The sequence below is a fragment of the Alternaria postmessia genome, assembly GCF_024291825.1.
Source record: "Alternaria postmessia strain BMP 2775 chromosome Unknown scaffold_92, whole genome shotgun sequence".
Classification (NCBI taxonomy): Eukaryota; Fungi; Ascomycota; class Dothideomycetes; order Pleosporales; family Pleosporaceae; genus Alternaria; species Alternaria postmessia.
This window is the reverse complement of record NW_026260165.1, coordinates 79,872-105,155: the sequence shown is the minus strand read 5'-3', so window position 1 is coordinate 105,155 and position 25,284 is coordinate 79,872. Positions and strand designations below refer to the sequence as shown.

The 25,284-nt window shown below is 50.4% G+C and overlaps 8 protein-coding genes across 8 annotated transcripts; 2 read left to right on the top strand and 6 right to left on the bottom strand.

The window, feature by feature from the left end:
- Nucleotides 1–107: 107 nt before the first annotated feature.
- Nucleotides 108–3,598, bottom strand: J4E82_009510 (uncharacterized protein; the record flags this gene model as incomplete). Its single annotated transcript, XM_051735734.1, has 4 exons — nt 108–1,676; nt 1,728–2,586; nt 2,642–3,096; nt 3,143–3,598. The coding sequence occupies 4 exons, from the start codon at nt 3,596–3,598 to the stop codon at nt 108–110; spliced, it is 3,339 nt and encodes a 1,112-aa protein (XP_051584535.1).
- A 1,240-nt stretch (nt 3,599–4,838) lies between these two features.
- On the top strand, nt 4,839–6,014 carry J4E82_009509 (uncharacterized protein; the record flags this gene model as incomplete). Its single annotated transcript, XM_051735733.1, has 2 exons — nt 4,839–4,845; nt 4,873–6,014. The coding sequence occupies 2 exons, from the start codon at nt 4,839–4,841 to the stop codon at nt 6,012–6,014; spliced, it is 1,149 nt and encodes a 382-aa protein (XP_051584534.1).
- A 2,105-nt stretch (nt 6,015–8,119) lies between these two features.
- On the top strand, nt 8,120–9,943 carry J4E82_009508 (uncharacterized protein; the record flags this gene model as incomplete). The annotated part of the gene is made up of 1 exon (XM_051735732.1): nt 8,120–9,943. One exon carries the CDS (start codon nt 8,120–8,122, stop codon nt 9,941–9,943), a length of 1,824 nt encoding a protein of 607 aa, XP_051584533.1.
- A 2,952-nt stretch (nt 9,944–12,895) lies between these two features.
- J4E82_009507 (uncharacterized protein) lies at nt 12,896–14,034 on the bottom strand (the record flags this gene model as incomplete). The annotated part of the gene is made up of 3 exons (XM_051735731.1): nt 12,896–13,028; nt 13,081–13,356; nt 13,448–14,034. The coding sequence occupies 3 exons, from the start codon at nt 14,032–14,034 to the stop codon at nt 12,896–12,898; spliced, it is 996 nt and encodes a 331-aa protein (XP_051584532.1).
- A 602-nt stretch (nt 14,035–14,636) lies between these two features.
- Nucleotides 14,637–16,884, bottom strand: J4E82_009506 (uncharacterized protein; the record flags this gene model as incomplete). The annotated part of the gene is made up of 3 exons (XM_051735730.1): nt 14,637–16,673; nt 16,718–16,769; nt 16,817–16,884. The coding sequence occupies 3 exons, from the start codon at nt 16,882–16,884 to the stop codon at nt 14,637–14,639; spliced, it is 2,157 nt and encodes a 718-aa protein (XP_051584531.1).
- Nucleotides 16,885–17,819: 935 nt separating this feature from the next.
- On the bottom strand, nt 17,820–19,085 carry J4E82_009505 (uncharacterized protein; the record flags this gene model as incomplete). The annotated part of the gene is made up of 3 exons (XM_051735729.1): nt 17,820–18,442; nt 18,496–18,934; nt 18,987–19,085. The coding sequence occupies 3 exons, from the start codon at nt 19,083–19,085 to the stop codon at nt 17,820–17,822; spliced, it is 1,161 nt and encodes a 386-aa protein (XP_051584530.1).
- Nucleotides 19,086–20,053: 968 nt separating this feature from the next.
- Nucleotides 20,054–21,397, bottom strand: J4E82_009504 (uncharacterized protein; the record flags this gene model as incomplete). Its single annotated transcript, XM_051735728.1, has 1 exon — nt 20,054–21,397. The coding sequence occupies one exon, from the start codon at nt 21,395–21,397 to the stop codon at nt 20,054–20,056; it is 1,344 nt and encodes a 447-aa protein (XP_051584529.1).
- Nucleotides 21,398–24,420: 3,023 nt separating this feature from the next.
- On the bottom strand, nt 24,421–25,005 carry J4E82_009503 (uncharacterized protein; the record flags this gene model as incomplete). Its single annotated transcript, XM_051735727.1, has 1 exon — nt 24,421–25,005. One exon carries the CDS (start codon nt 25,003–25,005, stop codon nt 24,421–24,423), a length of 585 nt encoding a protein of 194 aa, XP_051584528.1.
- Between the last annotated feature and the right edge of the window lie 279 nt (nt 25,006–25,284).

Below are 25,284 nucleotides of genomic sequence, written 5' to 3'. Positions count from 1 at the left end.
CAACGTTGCCAATCCCCTCGATGCTTCGTCCTCTCGAACTCAGGCATCTAGACATGTAATCGTTGATTCAAACATCTGCAGTGTGTCATCGTTCTGAAGTTGTATAACTACAATGTCGACGACCGGTGGATATGTCCAATCTGGATGCGCTGCTCAATGCCTTGTGGTTTGTCGATCCGCGGTGGAACTGCCATGCTATCTTTTCTCCGTTGCCTCCACATGTCTCTGTTCTCCTTCAACTTTTTTGCCTCCGGATGCTCAGTCGTAGATATCTTTGCTAGCGCAGCCAAAGCTTCTTCTGTCACTCTCTCGCATCTTTCAACTTTCCCGAGCGCGTTGTAGGCTGTGGCTAGCTCTATCAGGCCGCCGATCCTATCAGGATGAAACTCGCCTCTTCCTTGCAATGTGTAACGCTGTCGCTCAGTAACATCAACCAGGTATGTCTCTGCCTCGGCCCATCTTTCTTGAAGCACCCAAATTCGGCCAAGATGATAACGACCCCAGAGATAAGCTATGTGACCTTCGCCTAGATTGCGTGCAGCGATAGGTAGGCCATGTTGGATGAGTGCTTCAGCTTCATGAATCATGCCCATCTTGCATTTTACAAGAGCGAGGTTCACCATCGCGAGTAATGTGTATGCGTGCTCCTTGCCAAGTTTTTCCTTCCGAGTTTCCAGAATCTTGATCATCATATCATGCGCTTCGTCCAGGTGTTGCTTGTTTCCCGTCTTGGTGGCAGAACTACAAAGGTGCTCACGCGCCTCGAGGGTGCGTGTGTGTTCATCGCCGTGCACCTTCTTCATGCCTTCCGATGCTGTGATAAAGAGTTGACGGGCTCGATTCACATGCTCTTCGGTGAAGAACATGAGCAGGGTCTGGCCAAGCCAGTCAATCGCATCGAGGGTGTCTTCTTGGTCGAGACCAATCAGCCTAGTCAGACCCTCGACCGCCTCTTCTTGAAGAAGCTTCGCCTGGCTAAATTTGCCTTGTAAGAAAACCGATTTTCCAAGATTGAATTTGGCAACCAGTGTCTCTCGGTGGTCGGTACCCAGATATAGCGCACATGCGTCTAGAACGTCTTTTTCTAGCTTAGCCGAGTCCTCACTTTGTCCGAGATTGTACAGGGTCGTGGCCAGTAGATGGGTAACGCGACGGGTAACAGGGTGCTTCAGGCCCAGGATCTGAGTCGTGAAATCTTTGACTGCAGTTTGCAGTCGCTTGGCCTCATCCCACCGTCCATTTTGCATGTACACCAGGCTGAACTTGGCATATGTAATAGCCTTATCCCTATCGAAGCCACCCTCAAAAACTGGCAATGGATTCATTCTTGCCATGCGCTTGTCTCTCATGCGTTGTTCTATAGATTGCTGACATTGGCGTACATGATCGACATGAGGCAGGATATATTTCCGAACGTCCTCCTCTTCTTCTGTATTGCCAAGCGGCGGAATGAGAATACAATGTGATAGTAGCATGGCTGCGGCTTCAGACCAGACTGCTTGCGCTGCAACACTCATGCCAGGTCGCTCGCGGGCCCACTTGTGCACAAGGGGGTGCATAGAGTAGCTGTCAGCATTTTGGCTTTTGATTATAAGTGAGAACTGGATCAGCTGCCGTAAAGCTATGCGCAGCCGATCTTCATCAAAATCCCTCGTATGTCGCCCATCTCGGATGATCTGTGATGGGTTAGAATAAATCTTAGAGGAACGAATGATGGGATGACCTACACGTGGAAGGACGGGTGGACTACGGTTCTGGTAGAGATATGCAAGAACCAGGAAAGCAGTTTCTTTGCACCACGTTGACCAGTCGCGTGTGGGCTTAGCATCCTTAGACTGGCGTTCATTGATCTTATCTTCAACTTCCTTCTGGTGTTCGACCTGGGCATTCTCGACAGCTCGCTTCAGTAGGTCGTATCGAATGTCCTGGTTGTGGAGAAATGCGAATGTGTCAAGCAACTGGAGTGCGTCCCGAGATGCTCTAGTTCCTCGCTTCTCGATAGCCTCTCGATTCAGTTCAAACGTCGAGAAGACGCTCAGCTCGTCAGCGGCGTCTTTGTCTTTCACTGGAAGTCTGTTTTGCCTTGTTCGTTCCCATTGGCGCTCGTAGTAGTGTAGATATTCGCTAAGCCTGCAATACTCTTCACGGATAGCCCGACCTGCATGCGTGATAGCCAATGCAAGATAACCAAGCGCTTTGGCAATGGATAAAGCGATGCTGGATACGACCGTGTCCCATGGTTCTGACTGGCCGGCTGCTTTCAGAAGTAGACTGCTTGCATCGCTCGTACTGAGTCCTTGGAACTCGAAATATTTTTCACCAGCTGTACCGTAAGCCTTTTTTCCAGGATCGCGGGTTGTGACAAGAACGTGACCTCGGTTCCCTCGTGGAAAATAGTTGGCAAGCTTGAGGTCGGGGTCGTCGGCGTTGTCGATGATAAGAAGCCAAGGAAAACTGAGGTTAGATAACCAATGAAGCGCGGCGTTCTCGTTAAGGTCCACTTTTCCGATCTTTGATACATTCTGGGAGAAGGTCTGTTTCAACCGCGATGGGCTACTGCCGTCTACCCAAAAGACGCCCCAGAAGCTAGAGGTAACCTGTCAGCAGCAGTATATAAACTTGGTGCCATATAACAACTGACTATTGTCGGTTATCTTGAGCAAACTTGGAGCAGAACTGCGTCTTTCCTGCGCCTCCAAGCCCGTATACAACGAAGCGCTTTTGTTCTGCCTTTGTGATATTTTCACCCCGTTGCTTCTGAGAAGGAGCCGGTAAGAACCAGCTTCGCAAGCGTTCTGCATAGTCCTCACGACCAGTATAGAATGGATCAACGGGCTTGGGAATATCAAAATGTTCGTTCGTCATCGAGGCATCGGATGTTGGATTGTGCGCAATGTTATTGATTGCAATACCGAGCTGGTTCACAACTGACACCGATTCTATGTTGAAGTCGCGATACGCCGTCGTGTTGACTACGGTCTCGTATGGAGGTAGCGATGAGTGCTGCGCTTGCTCCATTCGATTCTTCAGGTCTTGAAGATCGGCAACCAACTGCTCCAACTGAGCATTTTGATCCTCATGGTTTTGACGAGCAGACTGCCTGCATATGAGTCAGTGGTAGCTTCTCGATTAGCAGATCAACTTGCATGGAAATAAAGCCGAGCAGCATTTGCAAGGCTCCCTGGTATGTGTTGATCTGGTCTCTAAGTCCAGAAATCATGCTGTCTTTGCTTTTCTTCCTCCGCGACTTGTCCAAGCTATCGAACCTGCCAGTCGCCAGCCTGTGATCGCCGTATATGGACTTCACCGAAGCCTCGAGTTTCTCGGTAAGCTTCTGTCCATTTTTGAGAGTCTGTCCAGTGCTGGTCCAAAGGCTCCTTTCGTCATCTCCCATCTCAACGTTGGTGACACTCTTAAGATACTCCTTCTCGAGGTGACCGTGCACCTTTTGTAGACCTTCGACCTCATTGATTAAGCCTTCGATGCCCTCGTCAATGGTCTTAGCTGCTGCTTTGATATCTTTGAGATACTTGACAAGTCGAAATGCAACATCAGCAATTCCTACACCCGCAGCCACCAGCGAAACAGGATCAGCCATGATTCAAGGTTATCTCAAGACCAGTCGCCATGCGACAAGGGTAGGCGGGATTGCTCGTGCGAAGGCTGTGGAGATAGTTGAGACACGCAATAGAACGCGATATTGTCAGAAAGCAGATCGAGAATGTCGCACTGAACAGAGAAGCCGTCGTATAACACAGAACGTAATAGCCTTTCTCGATGACCTCAGTCGGCTGCAACAGGGGTTCTCTTTCGCTGACAAAAGGGCAAAAAAGCGGCTGGAGTCGCAAACATGCATGCGGAGAAGAGCCTCCATCTTCTTGGATGACGACGCGCTCGGCCGATAGCTGTCGAGGGAGGCATCAGGCAAACTGTAAGAGGGTGCGGATGTGACATTGCACAAGGCAGAGCGGACATAAGACGCGTTGCGAGCCAACCGTAACCGAAGGCGCAACCGATGGCTTGACTAGCGTCATGTCATTGGTGCGCTACGAGGCTTAGCGCCCGCATGTGACGGCCCCCAATCTGCCACATTTGATCAGTCTCATGCGCTGATAGGGAAGGTGAACTAATGCGGTACAACTGGGCTGAGACTGTTATCCCCTTCAATTTGGGGGCGGAGTTACAATAGCAGAAGCCTCGTGTCGACGTTCTCACGCCAACCGCGCTCTGTTGCAAAGCAACTGTACACATCGCTATCGTTGAGCGGGCGACGGATTTGCAGCCATGGACAGATCATACATCGATGTTGGAGGCAGAACAGCGTCCAAAAGTATAGCCTTACTTCTAGTCGTCCTTAGCCTTGTAGGCTACAAGATCTGGAAACGCCAGGTTGAGCGTAGAGTACGCGCGTCCGAGTCATTTCGTCGTACTGTCGCTGATATGTGGTAGGAGGAAGACCAATATGCAGCGCAAATGGGATGCAAAGCACCACGGAGATGGGCAGCGAAGTGGCCGGAAGGCCTGGATCTGCTTCTCAGGGTTGGGCAACACGCAAGAGCGCAGACTATACTTCAGTTCTTCTTGGACGTAGTGGAATCCAGTGGCCCTACTCATGAGCAACAATTGCGTAGGTGTCTAGGTGAAGGATGGAGCCTTTGGCACTGACGAGTCACAGTTGGAGCTCGTGGCATCAATACAGTAGAACCGCGCAACATTGAGGAGGTCCTTTCTGCACAGTTTGAGGGTTCGTAGTCCATTTCCCCCTCGCATGCCGACATCTACTGACACTTACGGTAGACTTCAGCCTTGGGCTTCGACCCAAGCATTTCGCTCCATTGATGGGAAGTGGCATTTTTACCCAAGATGGTGCAGCGTGGAGGCATTCGCGGGCACTTCTACGGCCTCAATTTACGTCCAACCGCTATCAGAATTTTGAGGAGATGAAGAAATCGGTGGAGAGCCTCACGGATCAAATTTCTCCCAACAGCGTCGTGGATCTGCAGCCGCTATTCTTCCGTTTGACTTTCGATACGACTACATTCCTTCTCTTTGGTAAGACACTAAGCTCTTTGCAAAGCAGCGATATCGCTGGCAAGGAATCAGAATTTGCGGCAGCTTTCAACCTAGGCCAGGACTACTTATCACATCGTGGCCGTTTGGGAGACTTGTACTGGCTAGCCAATACTCCCGAGTTCTGGCGGGCTTGCAAGACTTCGCATCGCTTCGTCGACGACGCAATCCAGGACGCACTGGATAATGCGGATAAGTCAGAGCCTGAGAAGACAGAAGACGAGGATAAGAAGAGTTACGTGTTCATTGACGCGCTCATCCAGGAGACCCGGGACAAGAAAGAACTCCGCGATCAGTGCTTGAACGTTCTCCTGGCGGGCAGGGATACGACCGCATGTTGCCTCAGCTGGACTTTGCGCTTGCTGGCTCGACATCCTCAGGTTCTGGAAAGACTACGTAAGGAGATCGATGAAGTGGTGGGCCTTGGAGAAGATGCGTCTCAGCCAACTCGAGTGGATCTGAAGAAGATGAGATACCTCGATCTGGTTCTGAAAGAAGTACTTCGCCTCTACCCATCGGTGCCGGTAAATTCTCGCGCAGCACTCAAGACAACAACGCTTCCTGTTGGAGGAGGCCCGGATGGTCAGTCCCCAATATTGGTAAGAAAGGGCGAGGCCGTCGGTTATTGCGTATATGCTATGCATCGCCGCACCGACATTTACGGAGAAGACGCACTCGATTTCCGCCCCGAGAGGTGGGAAGATGGAACGCTGTTGCACGATGTGGGTTACGGGTATCTACCCTTCAATGGAGGGCCAAGAGTATGTCTAGGCCAAGAGTTCGCTCTCTTAGAAGCAGGATACACTGTGGCGAGACTGGTGCAAAAATTCCCTTTCTTGACTGTTCCGCAAGATGATCCTGTTGTCGCGGTCGGAAAGGAAAAGCAGATCCTGACACTAGTGGTCGCTTCGGGAGATGGATGCCGTGTACACATGCGCTCGTAGAACAAGATGAAGCTTTGTCTTATAACAATGTTATAATCCGCGAATCGTGGCCCGAGTAATGGGACGGACTGTTGCAATCCCAGCCAAATCGGCGTATGAAACTGTCATGCTCATTGCTCCATATCGGTATATTGTGGTTCTGTGCATTGCGGGTGATGCAAAACTGCATCCAGTGTCTAGACGTTCTGGTCCATGAGGTGTTCGGAAGAATCACAAGTTCTGAGAATTGATTTCATCTTGTCGATCGTGATATCGAGGAGTCAGGCATGGCCTTACTCATGAACGTTTATTCGGTGATAAAGCTGTGCCCGGCAAGAGTCTATCGGTTCGCAACATGGATACGATAGTGGCGGGCTTGTGAAGGAGTTGAAATGATGCTAATAGAGTCGTATGTTTCCGAAGGCGAGGTAAGTCTTGAGGTCGATCGGCGGACGTGGTGCTGCTGCACAGATTCGGAGATATGATCGCGATTCCTCGAGAATTGAAGGTATTAGAAATCTATAGCACTGGGTAGTAAGTGAGCTTGATCTTGGCCATAGTTCCTTTTGAATATCGCCAAGGGTGTGTGCGGGAGGCTAAGGTCAATCGTGACAGCTTACGAAGATTCAGGCGTAAGTACCGATCATCTCACTTCCTATCCGTTCTCCCAATCCCCTTCAGAGTACTAAGCTCCCTCGTTCTTGTGAGAATCGCAAGCGGCTGGCTAGCTATGGGTCATGGCGATTCGAGGACGGATATGGGAGTACGGTGGTGTTCGTGGTTACGGTGATCACAACTATGCACGACCTTGCAAGCTGTTATGGTACCTAGTGGCATGGTTGAGGTATCGCCGGTTTATACGACGATAGGCAGGCGCGTCTGGGGACAAATATGCGTCATTGTGCTGAATTGGCATAACGCGCTCGGCCGCGAATATGGCAGTTGCAGTTGTTCAAAACGTTTTGAAGGATGTTCTGAGTACACGGTCACGCATTACAACACTTGTTTGAGACGAACTGCGAAAGAAGATGTTGGGTCGAAAGGGTTGACTTCAGTCTGGAGTCGCGCTTGGTGTCGGAGATTAGCGCCGGCTAATGGCGCGTTCCGTGCGTGTATTGCCAAGCCTTGCACATCTTCCACTATTCGCTGTCTCCGATGAGCCTCATTCCTTCGTCCACTTACGCCTTGCTGCAGCCACATAAAGCGATCGTTCTTGAATCCACTCCCATCATAGCATCTACGAACATCTGCTTATGCTCACCACACGGGACGCGACCAGTTGGCCTAGACCTCCGTAAGCTTGCCATATTCATGATGCATTGATTGCCGCGCATGCCGCTTACTGCGCATGTACGTTCGTGTTCAAGCTTCGCTCCAGACGGCACGCAGGTCCTGAGCAGAGTACCCACTTGCTTCGAGCCTATCTTGAGCGGGTTGGCCGTGAACATGTCGCGCTACATAGCCCGCATCCGAGGAAAGAAATAAGACCGCCCCGGAAATGCTTCCTCTGTTGATGGCACGTACCTTATGATACCCCGCTTACCCTTCGCACCCTGCTACCAATCCGACCGCTTGGGTGTAATAGGAAAGCACGTTCGTAGCGGTACAGCAATCTAGCTACCGTTTTTGGGTGCGATACTTGGTCTTAGTCCATGAAGGCTGGTATCGACAACGTGTCGCAATAGTTACTCTTACACAGATTCGAAATAGAATGGCAGCACCATCTTGATCTGGGGCATCATGGAAGACCCATCGCACCGAAGGAGCCACATAACTTTGCAGCATCACGCATAGAAGGATTCACGCTTGTCGGGATTAAAACATCGTTGCGCCAATAATCATGATGTTACGACCTTCCGCCCCACGCGGCCAAGTCGATGGGTAGATGCGACTGAAAGTAGTTCGTCTTGAGTTAGCGACTGTGGGGAACCTAGACTCAGCATGGCAGCCTTCCAGGGTCCTGACGGGGTAGACGTACGATAACGGTAAGTCACCTCTGCAATCTAAACGCCCCGTTCCGCAACCGATGGGCCGGCGGGTATGTCGCCTTTCGCATTCTTTGAAGAAGCGCCGTGCCCGTCTTGAATCCGTTCCTCGACTCCATTCGAAGTTACATAGTAGCCCTCATGACTTCCAGCAACAGCAACATCTACTCAACGACCAGGTATCTGGCCCAAGAGCGGACGCAGAACGTCAAGATTCCAGGCGGCAGTCGCTCTACCACACTTTCAGGAGTCAAAGATGCCGACTTCGTCGCAATCGGCCTTGGAGGCACAAACATGCTGGCAATGCTCTGGACAATAGCTATGGGCCGCCGCGCCGTTGGTGTCGACCTCCGCGGTGATCCATTTCTGGGAGTGCACTGGAACATCCGTCAAGACATGTATCATCAGCTGGGGCTTATCGACAAGATGATGTTGGATCGATACGGATTGGGCAACCTACCGAAAAGACTAGATGGATCGCTACTAAGCTTGGCAGATCTCTTCTACCATCCAATGACGAAGTCTCGAGATATCATACCAGGAGCCATCATTGAGGGATACGAGAAGGAATTACACATGGTTGGTGAGATTCACAACATCGAATACATCGACGACCGTTGGAAAGATGGCAAACCTCATCGCACAGTTACCACTGTACCTCCGCCAAATATTCCGGAACATCCATGTCCGACCGAGATCAGGACAGATTTGCGAGAGGTCCTCGATGGCCCTTCAACCTTTCAGGCCGCAGCGTTCTCGATCCAACTTCTTCTTCGTCGCTACCTCGAGGCACTGGAGAAGATTGATCTTAACGCCGGCAAGACGCCCAGATGTCGTCTTTTTACCAAACACCGTGTGGTACAGGATGGAAGCGGTCTAGTCCACCTTCCTTGCGGCAGAGTCCAGATCCGAATCGAAGAGGTCACTGAAGTCCAATATCATAATGACCTTCAACGTATCCGCACACCTGGAAGTGACTTCATCGACCTTGGTGTACCAGAGCTTTTTAGCATTGCAACAGGTATCAACTGCCGTGAAGCGGAGCAACTAGGCTTCCAACAACATGACGTTCACGTTGACCACGGCGACGGTCAAGGCGCCAAAGTAGCCCAGGCAGATTTCGTTGCTGGACAGTTCAACATTCTTGTGGACGGACGATTACGCCGCCGCATCGCTTCAGAGTTCGACCAACATGGCAACGAGTCTTGGGTACGACAGATCACGGTTGGCCACGAAGGCGATCCGCGAGTAGCTTGGACCATTGTCGAGGTTCCTGAACACATATCTTTGTGTCCAGTCGAACGCGGCCTCGTCAGCGCCGATACTAGTAAAGATTCCGCAGAGTACTTTGCAGCATATCAATTCTTGCTGTACGACTACTACATCTCGCAAGCTTCTCTAGTCCTCGAAATCTCACCCGACGAACTCCGCCGTGTAGCCATGGTATATGGCCCCAAACCTTTCAGCCTCGTCGAGCGCATTGGTACTGACGCACGCGTCGCCACAAACGGCATCGTAGCAGGCGACTCCTTCGGCAACGGCCATTTTCTGCATTCAGCAGGCGCCATGTGCGGCATGCTCGGCCACGGCTACCGGTTTCTCGAATACTGGCAACGCCGCGCTGCTTCGCACTGCGCCGAATCGTCTCTTTGCTTACTTGCAGACCGTATTAAAGCCGATACGGAAGCGCTATTGGAGGTCAGTGCAAAGGAGTTTAGTCAAGCAATTCCCAGTAACTTTGGTGCGGAGAGGGGGAGGAAGGTTGCGGCCGCTAGTGGAATTGCGGAAGGGAAGAGGGCGAAGGTCAACGCGAAGAGGGAGAGAGGGAGGAGGTGGGATCAGGCGCCGTTAAATCCGACGGATTGGAGGAGGGTTTTCATGCGAAATGGGCGGACTTGGAGCGATAAGTTGCCGAGGATTGACGAGAGGCATCCAGCTTCGAGGGTGGAGAAGGCAAAACTTTGAGCTGCACAGCTCTCAAAATGCACAGTACTATAAAACCCTTCTTATGGAGGCCATTTCATTCTATACATAGCTTTCTACTTGATAATATACATCGATCTCCATCTCTATCGTAGGCGATCAGACTTCGTCGATGAAGTTCTCCCATTCCATCTTAAACAGGCTGCTTTTATCGAAACGTTCGATATCCTCCATGACTGGGGGATTAGAAGGTACTGGCTCCGAGAGTGGCTTGGGAAACTTGCTGGGGTTTCCAGCTTTCTCAAGATTCAGGAAGCTCCTTTTTGGAAAGATACATACATTGTTTGCAGGAAATATATCTCGCAACCGATCGAAGGCAATGCGCACACGACAGAATTGGGGATCCTTGTCACAAATACCAACGCTCCATCCATCACTGTCTACATACCAATGGTATGACTTGTTGCTAGGGTCACTCTTCCAACGTAGCCCACTCGGCTCTGACATCAGGACCTCGCGCACTGCATGAGCGAGCGGAACTCGGCCCATTTGACGCTTTCGTATGTAGGATCCAAGTAAACTTCGCCAGAACAGTTTTCCAAACTCCTCTACTAGTTTTCGGAAGCATTCATATTGTCTCCGGGACGATAGGGATACAGTATCGGAACAAAGACCTAAACAATCCATCGCTTCATTCAGTATCCAGTCCGGTACGGATGTACTATGGGAATGGAGACTCAGATCAATCATCGTTTCATAGGGAGTTTTCTCAATATGATCTCCAGCGAATGACAACATCAACCGCCGGGTGGTAGTTTGCGGTTTGGCACCATTCTGATGGGGAGCGGGTGCAAGACTTCTTGCGACCAAAGCTGCTACGCAAATGCACAGCTCGTCTGGATGTCTGAGAACATGAAATGCCAGATCTGACAAGCGCATCTCGTAGTCAACTTCTAGCTTATCTGATTCATGACAGATTCCTAGTAGAGCGAAAACGCGATCATGGGGTATCGAACATTGTTTGTCACGGAACCAGTGCAACAATAAGAGGAGACTCTTGCCGCGCAGCACTGCGTGCCCATCATGACTTCCAAGCGTATCGAACTGTTCGAATGGTGTCTGCCAGATGTAGACAGGGATCTGATGCATTCTTTCGCAGAAATGTCGCAGCGGAAGTGTTGTGGCGTCCAGTGATATGATGACGCTGTTTGCTAGGATGATCTCTTGTATGACCCAAGCCCGGTTCCAATAGTCATTATGCAAAACATATCTCGTTACAAGCTCGGTCTTTTTCCGCAGATCAATAACTGCGCCGGGATTGTAGTAGGTGGGAGCGAATTCTTTTGCAAATACTTCGGCTATCTGACCAGCGTCCGACGTCTTCCCGAGCCATATGTGGACGCGCCATGCGTTGGCGTAGATTTTGCCCATTTGAGCAACCTGGTGATTTCTCTCTGAATTGTCGGATTGGTTTATACACAAGGCATCGATCCAATAATTTTCCTTTGTGAAGTGCGACATATGATGCTCTGTGGAGACCGCATGTAGAAAGTCGTGCAGATTCTGACGTACGATGAATGGTTTTCCATTTAGCATAATGACTTTCAATGTGGAGGTAGACGTATCGCCCCATCGATAGGATAAACAAGTGTATCTGGCATTGGTAGTCGTATGCGATATTTCACACCGAATATGGCCTTCTGCAGAAAGGCCACTGTTGATTCGAATGAGCCTGATCGATGGTTGTGTATGATCCAAGGGCTCATGCTGGAAAGCAGTAGGGTCGCTTGACGGCAGTGAAGTCGCCATCATGCCCTCGGAAGTTGACTTAGCGTACGACGATATGTCGCATGTTTGCGAAAGCCGATGTTAGAGCGTCAGCTCTCTGACAACTTCATCAGTGTGTCGAAAACGTCGCAATTTTGCACGAAAGGTGTTGGGAGGTGCTGAGGAGCAGTAAACGAGGCTAAAGATCGATATGTGCTGCCCAAAGGAATGCACACTACAAGCGGCAATCGCTCCCAGCTGCGCGTTACCTAAGCAACACAGAACTACTAAATGATAGTTAGAGTGATTAAGATGAGCCGAGTAAAGTGAAGGTACGAAACTCTGCAGGCGTGGACGCAGCTGAGTCTGGAAAGCGGGGCTCTCCATGCGGGTCAAGGCGATCAGGCTCGTGCGAGGAACATCAGAACTCAAATGCGAGACACGCCCTGACGCGCCCGCGTCGAAGCATGGCGTCTTGATTTCGCCCAGAATTACTTCAGATTTCACTTTGTAATCATCGCAGCATCTCGATCAGGATTGTGACTATGAACTAAACTGTTACCTTCTCTCCACACCATTCCATCCTCACCTTGCGTCTCCTCTCGATGACAATCGCAACCACGATCCTATATCACCGCGACTCCGCATGCCTGCGCGTACTTTCACGACACCATCGCCACCCTACAACCTCCACATTATTCAAGAACACCACTAGTCGGCGCCACCCGACACATGCGCCTAGAAGCAAGCCACCGAACACCAATACGCTGACTATTCCCCGCCTCTGTCAATTCTGTTGGATACGAAGGCATATCCCTCGGGCACCGCCTCCCACCTCTTCCCTGACGGCGTTCAACTTCAACTATGACCCCTTTACATCACCTTAGTCACTCATCTCTCTGATAGCAAGAACCCACGAGCTGTAACGGTTTCAGGGTCGTCTTGTAAACATATGCTGCTCGATCCTTTCCTCCCAACAATGTTTGGTCCCCAGCTGCATGCGGATACACGCACACGGTTAAGTTTGCTCTTTGGTGCCACTGACATCGCGACGTACCACGGCATTTATAATCCTACAAAGGTCGAACAATTATTTGATTTTCAATCAATTACTAGTGGAACGAACGGAATCGTAAGCTTACTCCAATCCTATCTCAACGATAGACCTTATTATGAGACCACCGACTATTCAATCTCTCTCGGATCCACTATACTTGGACGCACTGTCTAGGTGCCAACGGATTTGATGCTTGAAATCACGCCAGGGGATGTCGCCTCCAGGATCTCAGTAAGCTCTTTCCACAATTGCTTTTGTGTGTGCAATCCTTGTTCGTTCTTGGCCCAGGTGGGGACCCACCAACTATCGCTTCTATCAGTAGAGTTCAAGATATAGCTCAACACACGTAGCTTACTCTTTGATCTTGCAGCCGGAGAGAAATTGGCCGTGGGAGTCGTTACCAGCGACGACACCATGAACCGTTGTACGGCTGCCTTCCTCGGCTGTCCGCGCAAAAAAGAACCGAATCGTACCGATCAAAGCACGAGTGGCGGCGCTTGTATCGTGGGCAAGACCAGTCGAACATACGCCAGGCGCAGTCATGTTCATGATCACGTTGGATTTCTCGACAGGATACAGAGAGGCCCATTGACGGGTGGCGTATAGCTGCACGAGTTTCGTCAAAGGATAGCTTTATAGACGCGTTAGCCGTCATTCCATACAAACTTTGGTTTTGTGAAGTTGTTTCATCGGAGGAGCAGATGGAAGAGGTAATAGCTCACCGGTCCGCGACTTTAGCATCGTTCAGGTTCGCTAGAATGTTCTCTGGTCCACCCTTCTCTAGCTCTTTATTTGCTTGGAACGCCAGTGCACTACCAACCATGACGATGCGCGGCGTGGTGTTGAACGTTTGTGCCGTCTCCTGTAATTTCGGCATCAATAGCGCGGCCAACAAGAACGGGCTGATAACGTTGACTGTCATACAACTCTCGTGGCTTTCGGCGAGGACAAACTTGTCCGTCATAACTCCGGCGTTCTCGATAAGAGCATCGATTCGCTCTAGTTCTGAGGCTTTGGCTGCAAATGCTTTCACGGACGCGAACGACATAAGGTCAAGCTGCCAGACCTTAATCACATCCTTACGCCCAGTCGTGTGCTCGATGTCTGCCTTCGCTGCCTCGCCTGCCGAAATCTTGCGACTCGAAATGATGACGTGGGCTGCGTTTGCTTTGACTAGGTGTCTTGCTGTCTCAAGCCCAAGTCCGGTGTTACCACCCGTCACAATGTACGTCTTTCCACCAACGTTCGCGCTGTTGATGAGAACAGGCAGTTTCTTGTACTGCTCGCCGATGATGTCGAATTGAGACATGTGGGCAACGTCCGAAAAGTGATATTTCGTTTCGAGAGAAGTGTTTGAGTAGAAGTGTGTTATTGAATGAAGTCTACGGAGGAATTGAATATGAAGGATGTACGCTAGTGAGTGCGGCAGGCACCAATAACAACATGAGATGGTACTTTTCTTTAAGAAGGTGGTAAACAAACGTTTGCACGTCGAAGATATGAAGTACGAAAGGATTCCGGAGACGCGGTGATAAGAAACCACAAACTTACGGAGTTATGGATGCAAGGTCCAGATCTGAATGTAAGGGCAGGTGAGGTCTCGGTTTAGCGTGCGTAGAGGACACCGGCGGGTAGAAGCTGAGGCACAGCAAAAACCAGCTCGTCCGTTATCTCCGCTACGCATGCGCTTCTCCAACGCCATTCAAGTCCTTCTGTACCACCACACCGGGAGTAGGCCAATCAGATATCAGCAACTGTTTCGGCGTTAGCAAAGCTGCTTGACCGAACCATCCCTTCAACTTCATGGACCTGGCACCAAGATGGTAATTTGTTCACTATTCGCAGTACAATCATGTTTCCAAATTGCGCTCGCAGCATTCAAGTAATGTCATTCGTGCTCTAGATGCTAATCTACTGCGTAATGACACCATCCATGGTTAGTTCTTCGTCCAACCCGACGTAGTACCTGATCCAGTTGAAGATGTAGTTGTGCCACAGCAAACTGTTTTGTCTACTAGTAACCCAATGACCCTCATCGGGGAAGTGCAAAAAGCGCGACGGCACGCCCAAACTCTGCAGAATATTGAAAGTCTGCAGTCCTTCAGCCTGCACAACACGGTAGTCCAGATCGTTGTGGACGATGAACTGAGGTGTGCTAGCATTGACAAAATGAGGAAGAGGGTCCCAGAGTTCGTAGTTCTCGCGGTCATCCCAGACAGTACCGTTGTTGTCGCGTTGGATGAACCAGAGTTCGTCGGTAGCGTAGGAACCGACTTGGTTGATCTTTCCGTCGTGACAGACAAGCGCTTTGAACTCACGACCTAGGTCATGGCCCTGGATCCAGTTTGTCATATAGCAGCCAAATGACGCACCGGCGGCGATGGCGCGGTCAGTGTCGACGTAGTCGACGTTGTCACGCAGGTGCTCGAAAACCTTGACAAGATCGGTGTAGGGAGTTCCACCCCAGTTTGCTTGGATCTTGTCGGTGAAGGCCTGGCTGTAAGACGGGGATCCAGTGAATTGTGTGGCAGTAACAACGAAACCTTGATCAGCCCAAAGTCTCAGGTTCCACCGCACGCTCCAGTTGTCTCCTTGAGTAGATTGCGGACCGCCGTGGATGATGAATGCGAGAGGGTATTTCTTGCTCGGGTCGAAGTCGGTAGGGTAGAAGACGAAAGTCTGAATATCGTCGCCATCATCGTTGGTAACCCAAAAGTTCGATACGGAGTCCGACGTGAGACCCTCAAGCTCCGCATCGACTTCATTGGCAGAGAAGAGAACGTGCTTGTCTTGACCAGGGTATTGCTTGTAGAACATGCGGCTGGTCCAGGAAGCGGCCGCGGATACAAAAGCACTGCCGTCAGGGAGAACGGCGAAGTCGGAGAGAACAGTGTCGGGGCCAGTGAAGTTGACGGGTGTGAAGTCAGCTGGCGCGTCCTGGGGAACAAGCCAGAGGCGGACAGAAGCGTACAGCTCCGACGTAACCCAAAGGTCGACATCATCTGGACTCCATTGTAGACCGGTGGGGCTGGAATCCCAGTCTTCAGCGACTGAGCGAACTTCACTGTTCATGCCATCAATCTCAGCAACGTAGAGCTTGTACTTGTCAGACTCATAATCGATACCATCCTGTTGGGTGTAGGCCAGTTTGCTGCCGTCGTGCGACCAGACAGGAGCGCCAGATGCACCCTGTGCGGTCTCGGGAGCGGTGGTGCCAGGACCATTGACTGGCACGGCGACCTCAGATCCGTCGAACGGAACAACATAGATGTAGCTCGCGGTGTAGTTCGCCTTGGGAAGATCAGGAGACTTGGTGCGGAAGGCAACCATGCTGCCATCCGGAGATAAGTCATAGTCGCCTGGGTCGCTCGAAGAACCCTGCACCGGGCTCTCGGGGCGTGTGACGTTGTAGTTCATGCCAGAAAGCAAGTTCTTGAGCTCGCCTCCATAGCTGTAAGTTCCGTTTCCGCCATTGAGGACTCCGCTGAAAACAGCCACGCGTTCGGCAGTGATGTAGTAATCCCAATGCCTTATGAAATTGCTGTCGTACAACTGACCAAGACTCTTCGGGGCAGTTACGAGCTCAGGGTTGTACGCGGTTCCATTGCTCTCGTAGGCAAGGCAGTTTCCGACAAAGTTGATTCCTGAGTCGGTCTTCACAGCCTTCAGCCCGGAGAGAGGAGCATGCAATGATGCCACCAGTGTTGGCTCAAAAGAGTCACCGCTGAGATCGGCAGTATACAGAGTGACTCCTCCAGGAATCTCCTCGTTGGTAGCGTTGAGGTAGAGGATGCTGTCCTCCGTATCGCCGACCCATACCACTTCGGAGGCGTCGCTTCCAAAAGGTGCTTTTGTGATGTTGCCAGACTCGGTGTCAATGAAGTACCAAGAAGTGCTGGATTTCTCGGACGTCCAATTGAACTTGGTTTCTGAGAACAAGGCACGATCCTATCCCGTTAGCGTTGGTTTTAAGCATCTGCGTGAATACTTACTCCCTTGGGGCTGAGACTGCCGGTACTTCTGCGAGGTGCAGCAAGCATGCCCCTGACTACAATTAGAATTTTATTGCGGTAGTATCCAGTAAGACATACTCGACAGTAATGGCTTTAGCAGACCCCAGGAAGAGGCCAGCAGCCACAAGCGCTGTCTTCATCGCCATCTTCTCGTGTACAATCTGAGACAGTGTGAAGAAGTCGGAAGTGCAGAAAGAACTTCTAGAGAACCATGTCCGCCTGAGATGCTGTTATATGCAGTCCGGGTTCACGGGCGGTGTCACAACATGCGGAGCGGAGCATCACAATCGCTGCCAAGATCTTGCATGTACGCACCTGCCTTATTAGCTGTGTGCCAAGGAAGCTTTCCACGGCTTAACCGACTTTTATTGAGCCGGCATCTGGGCGGACGTTGGCCTTGTGCATTCTGGACAATAATATCGCTGATAGGAGCGGGGTCCTTGGTGATACGCATGTTGTGGTTACACGACCTGCCAGATGGAGCTTGATATGTTGCCGGCCTGATGAGCATTTGGGTGGCAGGAACGCGACGGATTGCCAAGACGCAAGGTACCGTGTTCCCGGTCGAGGCACAGATGGCGTCATCAGCACAAAAGAAACCGGCTTGTCTCTGCAGATTCAGCCGTTACTTTGACTAACTTTCTAATCTCAATAGGCGGGATGATGTTTGTGCTTCGAGAGACTTTGAAAAAGGAAGGGAAGAGATGAGCGTGTCAGATCCGCGACTTAGAGGAGATTAGTGCGTCATGGACGCGGACACGTGACGAACAACGAAGCTTCCCAGCCTCCCGAGTTCTTGAGGTTGTTCCCTACGATGCGACAGCCCAAGCATGGCATATTTCCCTCGCGGAGTTTTGCCGGAACGTTGAATCACTAAAGATTCCGACACTTATACGGTAATATCTGTAACACGGCCAGGAATCATAACATGTTCCATCACGGGCTTAGTTTTGCACGGCTGGCTCCAACGAGGGTTTGACATAATTCCATGCGTTCAATAATGACTAACATATCACAAGCTTTCCTGCTCTGCCCCTCAGAACATTTGTGGCCACCCGTATCCAAACGATTATCGAAAGGCCTACTTCCACGTGCTAGCAACGGTGGCTGTGCTCGAACATCCCTTCGGCACGGTATATACACGGTTAGCACCCGACTCGTACGTCACGGTACCACTGCTCTCGACCTTGATGAACTTGTACTCGAAGCTGGTGCCAGCCGGTAAGTTGATCTTCGTGGACCAGAGCGGATTCGCGCTGGTGTACTGGCTCGCAGAGAGCGCGGGTGCAGAGGCTGTGTTCCAGCTACCAAGTTGGGCGATCGACCCAACAATCTTGACTGTCTGGCCCACGACCGTCGTGATCTTGGAGTCGAATGTCACAGCTACAGTAGCAACGGGTGTCGCGCAACCGCTGGGTACCGCCGTGGAAGTCGGTTTCGTTGTAGTCGTTGGAGCTTTGCTCGAAGTGGGTGGGGTGGAGCCGCCTGGGCCGCTGCCTGTGATCTTGATGTCCGCGCAAGTCAAGTAGACCTGTGGAGTCTGGAATGAGTTCCACTTGAAAGACAATAGCGTGTGGTTGCTCGTGTAGTTGGGGATCTTGATCTTTGAGCTGACTGTGTATCCGCCAGCGATGCTGGTATAGCACGAGTTGAGAGCTGCGTTGTCAACGCTCCTGCACTTCGAACCGTCATTGAAGCCGCCACCTTTTCGGTATCAGTCGGAATGCCCTTGGTCAAACAGGCGAAGATGCACTTACATGTGAACCAGTCGTTCCTCCAGCAAGCTTGGCCTTGTTGACAGTCGGAGTTGTAACCGCACGTCTGGCCGGGAACATCGGTACACTTCAGCTCACCGGCCTGGAAGCAGTCTTCTGCTGCCTGCTTCTCTGCCTCAGTCGGAAGGTACCCAGGGGTTAGGAGCTTGTCGACAATGGCTTGATTCTGGCATATGCGGTAGCTGAACATGCCGCCATGGTCACCATTGGCATCAAGGCACCATTGTACATCTACCACATCACCGCCTTTGTAGGTGATGATGGGTTGTGAACCCCAACGAGGGCCGGGCTGGTTGTAGTCCACAGATACGCGAGCGTTGTATCCGCAAGGGCCCGAGCGACCCACCTTTGCGGCGTCAAGGTCTGGCCATGCTGTGACGGGTTCGAGGATAGTACACTCCGGGCAAGTATCCGCACCAGACTACGATGTGTCAATGACCGTATTCAGACATGTCAAGGCTTAGCACACTCACTTGCGCATTCAAGCCAGTTCGGCTCATCGGAGAAGAGAGGTAGCCATGCGCGTTGGCCGTTGCCACAAGGGCGAGAAGAGATGTGATCTTGGAGAACATAATGGAAAGAATGCCGCCTTAACGGATCTTGTGGAACGAAGGAAGCTGTGATGAATCACCACTTGAGCGATTGAATGACCTGGCGAGAAGCATAAAGATGCATTTCTCTGGTAGTTATATACCACATCATCTTTTGCGATCTCATGATCAGCGGTTTCCATATCCTCTTCGAACACGGCGATCTTCCGTCCCCTGCTCTGAGTAGTCTGTCACACCCTTGATGAGCGTAAAGATTCTTAAAACTTCTATTGGGTCTAAGTCGGCCTCCAAGTATTTCAGACACTCGGCTGACTAGATTGATTTCGCCGGAGAAGAGATGATGATGCATCCTCGATTACTTCCACGAGTTTCGCGAGCCGCATTGCATTAGTATCTCCGGCTCATACCCATGTGCCGTACCCCAGATTCGTGGAATATTCCTCTGCGAAGTGTACCGACCCGCTTAACGCTCAGAGTACCGGAGCGCTTCCGTCTTCTTCCCCAGCCGTGACCGAACAATGTACAACGCTTCGGCCACTTACCGCATTCATCGTAGTCGTTGCAATGACCAACTACGCGATTGGCTCGCTGTCGGGATGGTTTCAAACATACTAGCTCATCTAGGTAGCTACGATGACTAGCGTTGGAAATTGATCATGGGGACTATAATGCTGTCCGGCCCGCACCTTCACATCGAAAAGCACGTTGCTGCACCCCACAAAACAGGGATTCTACTCCTGGGTAATCAAACTATCCATAGAATCTATTGCATATGCGTTTCACTAGCATCAGCATGGCCATATGGCAATGCAAAGCGTAAAGTCGCGTAAAATGTCGGCTACCCCTACTGCTTCTACGCCTGTTCTGACTCCATACGTAAGCTTCGAAGAAAGCAATACTGGACAAAGTCTGAAATTATAAATTTTCGAGATATAGTGTGGTTCATGTGACCATGCTATCATGATCCAATTCCGTACATGACCTGCATCTCAGATTCCACGCTCCCTGCACTCTACGTTAAACGCTTCCAGTTGCTTCATTTTCACATGATAAAATGCCTTCAATTCATCCTCCATAGCTTCATCTAGCACCTCGTCTCCAGGCTTATGTAGCGCAGCCCAATAGACAGCATCGATAGTCCAGCTGTCATCCATCGCAAGGTTGAACCAAAATCTGCCGGAGATCCATGAGTCTCGCATGGGAACGGATAGTAACGCCACAGGCTCGTCCGTGGCTTTTTCCTTCTCCACTTTCTCCATTACCTGTAGGAATTGCTCAACATGCGGCTCAAGTCTTGATTTTAGTGCTTCAAAATCGAAGCCACGGTCAATCCACTCATTTGGTCGCAATGAAGTGAGCCACCAGGGTGGGCCATGGGCGAATTGCGCGGGCAGCGCATTCCAAAATTCGAAACCTACAACAGCTTTGATGTTGAGATCTTCGTCCACGATCATGTTCGATGGGCGAAAATCATAGCAGTAGATCTTGAAAGGACTTGTGTTGTTGTTGGTGTATAGAAATCTGTCTATGGACTGCTTGAGACGATGACGGGCAATGAAATACCTCCTTGCATCTTCGAGATTGCCCACTGCGTTTCGATGAGTATGGAGATGATTCAGATGCTGGTCGGCGAGCTGCTGAAAGTACATCCTTGGCGAGCTACAGCATGAAGTGGGGAAAAGTTGGGTTGGATAGTTCGAAACATCGGTTGCTAAACTATTCATATGGTTTGTGAGAGGCCGTTCGGTGACCACCCAATCACGTGTGTGGCTTCTGCTGATAGCACCGGCTGCGCTGAAATCCAGTTGATAAATTTGCAGCAGATAGTCAGCTATCTGGGTGTAGGCATGAAGTACTCTTGAGTTGCCCAAGTCTTTCCAAAGATCGACTTTGCCATCTTTGGTTTCCGTAGGTTGTTTTAATGCTTCCATCAATCGCCTTCCTTCGATATATTCCATTATGATGAACGGCCCAATCTGCGATGGGCTATCATCAGTCATACCCCAGGTATAGATTGTTGGCAAGGGAATCGTGGTTTTCTCTCGAAGCAGAGACACGATTTGAATTTCATTCCGAACTTTCTCCTCTATGAAACATACCGCGGTACGTCCTGGTTTTGGGAAGCGTATCACATATGTGGGCTTTGCGCTGACCTTGACGATCAAGCATATGTTGTAAGATCCTTCAAGATAGCCGCCAAACTCTCCAGCCACATGGCTTTTGAGTCTCTTGGTCACAAATTGGATAATTGCCTCCTGCGCAGCGTCAAGCTTTCGCTTCCAGGCCTCGTATGTCCGGTCCGCATAGTCCAGAGCTAGGTCGTCGCATAGCATTATCTTTGCGGTGAGGTCAATCAAAAGACCTCAGGTGAAAGCATTCAGAAGCAGATTAGTGAAAGATACAGTGTTGTTTCGGGGTCTTTGGTAGATAAAGAAGTTACATCTACGCGTAAAAGACTGGGTCGGACCGGTTATGACACGTCTGACTAGCTAGTCCATTCATGACATAGCGGCCTGTCAAGTAATGCAACTTTACGGCACGGCAGACGCTGCTTGGGTGATGACAACATAAGGATTCGACGCCAATTGAAACCGTCCACTTCCTGTCGTGAAGCAAACCAATACTACGTCGTCCATGACTGAAGGCCTGTTTACTTGGGGCTGAAAAGCTCATTGCGCGCATTCGAGATCATCTAGCTAAGTAGTAGTTCCTCCGTAGAACACAAAGTATTCAAAAAGCACACAAATGGTTTACTGCAAAACTCATCAGAACTCACCTCAATGAATCATTCCAAGAGCTACTTTTGTATCGCCACGATGCCCTGTTATCATGTTGAAAGTCGCCCTTACTTAATGAATTCTCACCGAAGGCAGTCTCTGTTTTGCCCACCTCGTTACTCAGCTGAACAATTCCTGCAAATCCTGTAACAAGAAATCAGCTCAAAGCTATCATCTGTCCGCTAATGCACAACACTTCGTTTATGCGAGCCTGTTTTTATTGATGGTAGACTTTGTCTTATTTCTTTCTGGTTGGAAAGAGATAGAGGTAAAGCAACGGCACGTAGCTTCCATCTGGTCGTTCCCATCGAGCTTGCAATCTTTAGAATTTGTTTTCTGCCCTCCAGTAATTTGGCTGTGTTCTGGGTGGATCTTTGCCCTTCTTGGTCTTCATCATATGCATGTAAACACTTGTTTCAACCATTTTCACATTGCAAATTCGTGTTTTCCCTGAAGCATTTCTAACTATGTTGCTCCATTTGAGTATTAGTAAAGTCCATACCGAAAACCATTCATGTCTCTCCCATTCTTCCTTCGTTCGAATTCCAATACCTCGAGCCATTCTTTGTTATCAATTAATGCACTTCGTATACGCCCAGATATTGGATCATCCCTCCACAAGTATTTCCTTCCAATGCTTATGAGTGGTGACGATCTCAAGGCTTTTACTGCATCCAAGATACTTGCGGAGTACTGCTTCCACGAAAAACGCTCGTACTCGGCAGGGCTTTGCTTTTCTACTGGTCCTGACGGCTGCGACTGAAGACGAACAAAAAGGGACGAAGAATCTGTGGCCCCTGGTGGTTGCAGGGGGTCAGTGGCATAGCAAATTCGCGGATAGCCGACAGGAAAACGATCGCTTTTTGACTTGTACTGTACGTCCGGGCACAGTTCCACAGGGTGCTGCACGATTGTCGCTAGGAACGAGAGTGATATGCGCACTATATAGATATCATCTAGCCCTTCAACCGGTCTGAAAGTGATATCTTCCATCTGTGTTGGCCTTCGGTGCAGAGATTCAGCGTTATCCAAATATGTCAGATACGGATTGAGTCTCCAAGGATACAACGCACTGCATCTGCAAGTGGCTCCAAAGTCCAGACCAGATCGAACGCATTCCTCCCATACTCCTCTTTGCCGTCCCTGGCTGAAGTCGGATGATACAGGGATGTCTTTGATACAAAACTCAAGGCAGGGTAGTAGCCGAAGATCGGGCTCGAGGCCATCGATATCCAGCTGTAGCGTCTGTGCAACTAGTATAGCCGTACAAAGACACAGGGAGCGTTCGCATTTGCGCAACACCTCGAACGCTAGTTCTGCTCGGGAGAGACCATAATCGACTTCTAGGTCTTCGCCCTCACCTCTCACTATTGAAAGCAATGAGAAGATACGATCTCGAGGATCAGAGCACTGCTTATCATGAAAGTACTCTATCAAACGAATTAGAGATTTTCTGATAGATAATTTGTCGTTGAAAAGCCTTCCACATCGGATGCGGTTGAGTCGCCAGAAAGGATTGATTCGAATCGTCGGAACTGACTCCCATTTTGGCCGCGTTCTCCAGTCAAAATCATCCAAGTCCAAAAACAACGGGCCTATACATATGATTACCTGCTGAGCAAGCACCAGCTCTTGTACAATCCACGCGCGAGTCCAATATACGTTCTCTGAGACGTGCTGCAAGAGTTCGTCTGTGCTATTGGTGTCCAAAAAGTCCTGTCTTTCATAGCTAGACCTCAGCTTCCTTGATCTTGACACAGCAATGTCCGGTAGCGCAGGGCCGAGCCAAACGTGCACTTGTACTGCCTGAGCGTAGATCGTCCCCATCTGACGAACCTGGTGATTCCGCTCGGATACGTTCGACTGATCGATACACAATGCATCAATCCAGTATGGCCCCGTTGCAAGAGAGTCATCGCAGGCAGCTGTTCTACGTGCGGTAGCAAGGAAGTCGAAAAGATTGTGGCCGATGGCGAAAGCTTTATCATCGATTTCAATGAGACATGATGGGTTGGGATCTCCCCAACAGTAAGATAGACAAGTGTATGTGGAGCCGATAGTAGCGTGCGAAATGGAACATTGGATGTGACCATTAGGCGATGGGAGCGGAAGCAGGTGCACAAGCCGTATTGTTGGTTTAGAGAGGTCGAGAGGTTGATGCTTGAAAAAGATGTCATCTTTTGCTGCTAAAGCATGGTGGGATGTAGCTTTCATCTTAATGAAAGCGTCCATCTTAATGACTACGTGACAGTGAAGCTGACGGTAGAGAAGCGATGTTGGCAAGAAGATACAGCTGATACACGTAAGATATGCAATGCGCAAAGCGGGGCTGTGCTGGCCGATTTTTGATCAGATGCCGCGAGGCTGAAGGTACGTTTGATAGGCCACAGAACTTCGCGAGGTCGCTAAGCAGCAGTCAGTCACGCCGTTATCGAAAGCTCTCCAAGTTCGGCTTACAAAGTGTAGCGGGCATTCGCAATGAGTGTCTCTGCAGATGATAGTCTCGACATTGTATCACTTCTGCTCTCTTCATACAGCGAACCCGTGTATGCGAGGTCCAAATGATAGTTCATCCCCACTCAGCCCTCGAACTCCGGTCTGCCACCAACATCCGTCTCATTCTCAACACCATACGCGTCTTCAAAGCTCGCCAGCGTAACACCCCACATGTTGTCATCTTTTCGACTGTCCTTGCTGAGATCGAACTCATCTTCACCGTCCCAGCTGCCATCGCCAGCCCACCTGAAAGCCAGCACAGCGCCATCTTTCAGTCCCGCGCCCTTGGGACATTGCTTGATCTTTTCTGTGTCAGCCCTTGCTCCAGCACTTGAACTACCACCTGCGTTTGCTTTGGTAGCTTTGCCCTTGCCCTTGCCCTCCACCTGTTCCTCGTCGCTAACTATGTATGCCCCTTCCCACTCGCCTAGTGTGAAACCCTCGGATGCATCGTTGATATTTGCCGGGCGGCCGAGCTGGATGTCCGAAGCAGATGAGGGTAGTGGTATCGATTCGCCGGTAGAGTTCTTGAAACCTGTTTCTTGAAGAGCGTCGTATAGGTAGGTTTTGATCGTGTCGAAGGTATGTAATGGGTCGACATGGAGGATGACGGTGGTTTTGTGAGACTTGAGGCGAAGCGTCCATGTCTGTGGTGAAGGTGTCGCCATTGTGACGTGTTGTGACCGTATTACTGTAATGGAGATTGTTACTTGCTAAGGTGGCGATGAACCACAGTGATAAGGAGTTGCCTGATATGTATTGTACGCGTGTATTCAAGATTGTCGAATATTTTCGGATGCAACTGAAGTGTTCGGAGGATCTAGACGCGTTGTTGCTAAAGCAATGGAGGGGGTTCGCGGGGAGGGAAAGCGCGACCCGCATCCCTGCATGGAAATCTTGGCGTAGTGATCTCACAAGCTTCCGCGACTTTGACATACTCGGAACTC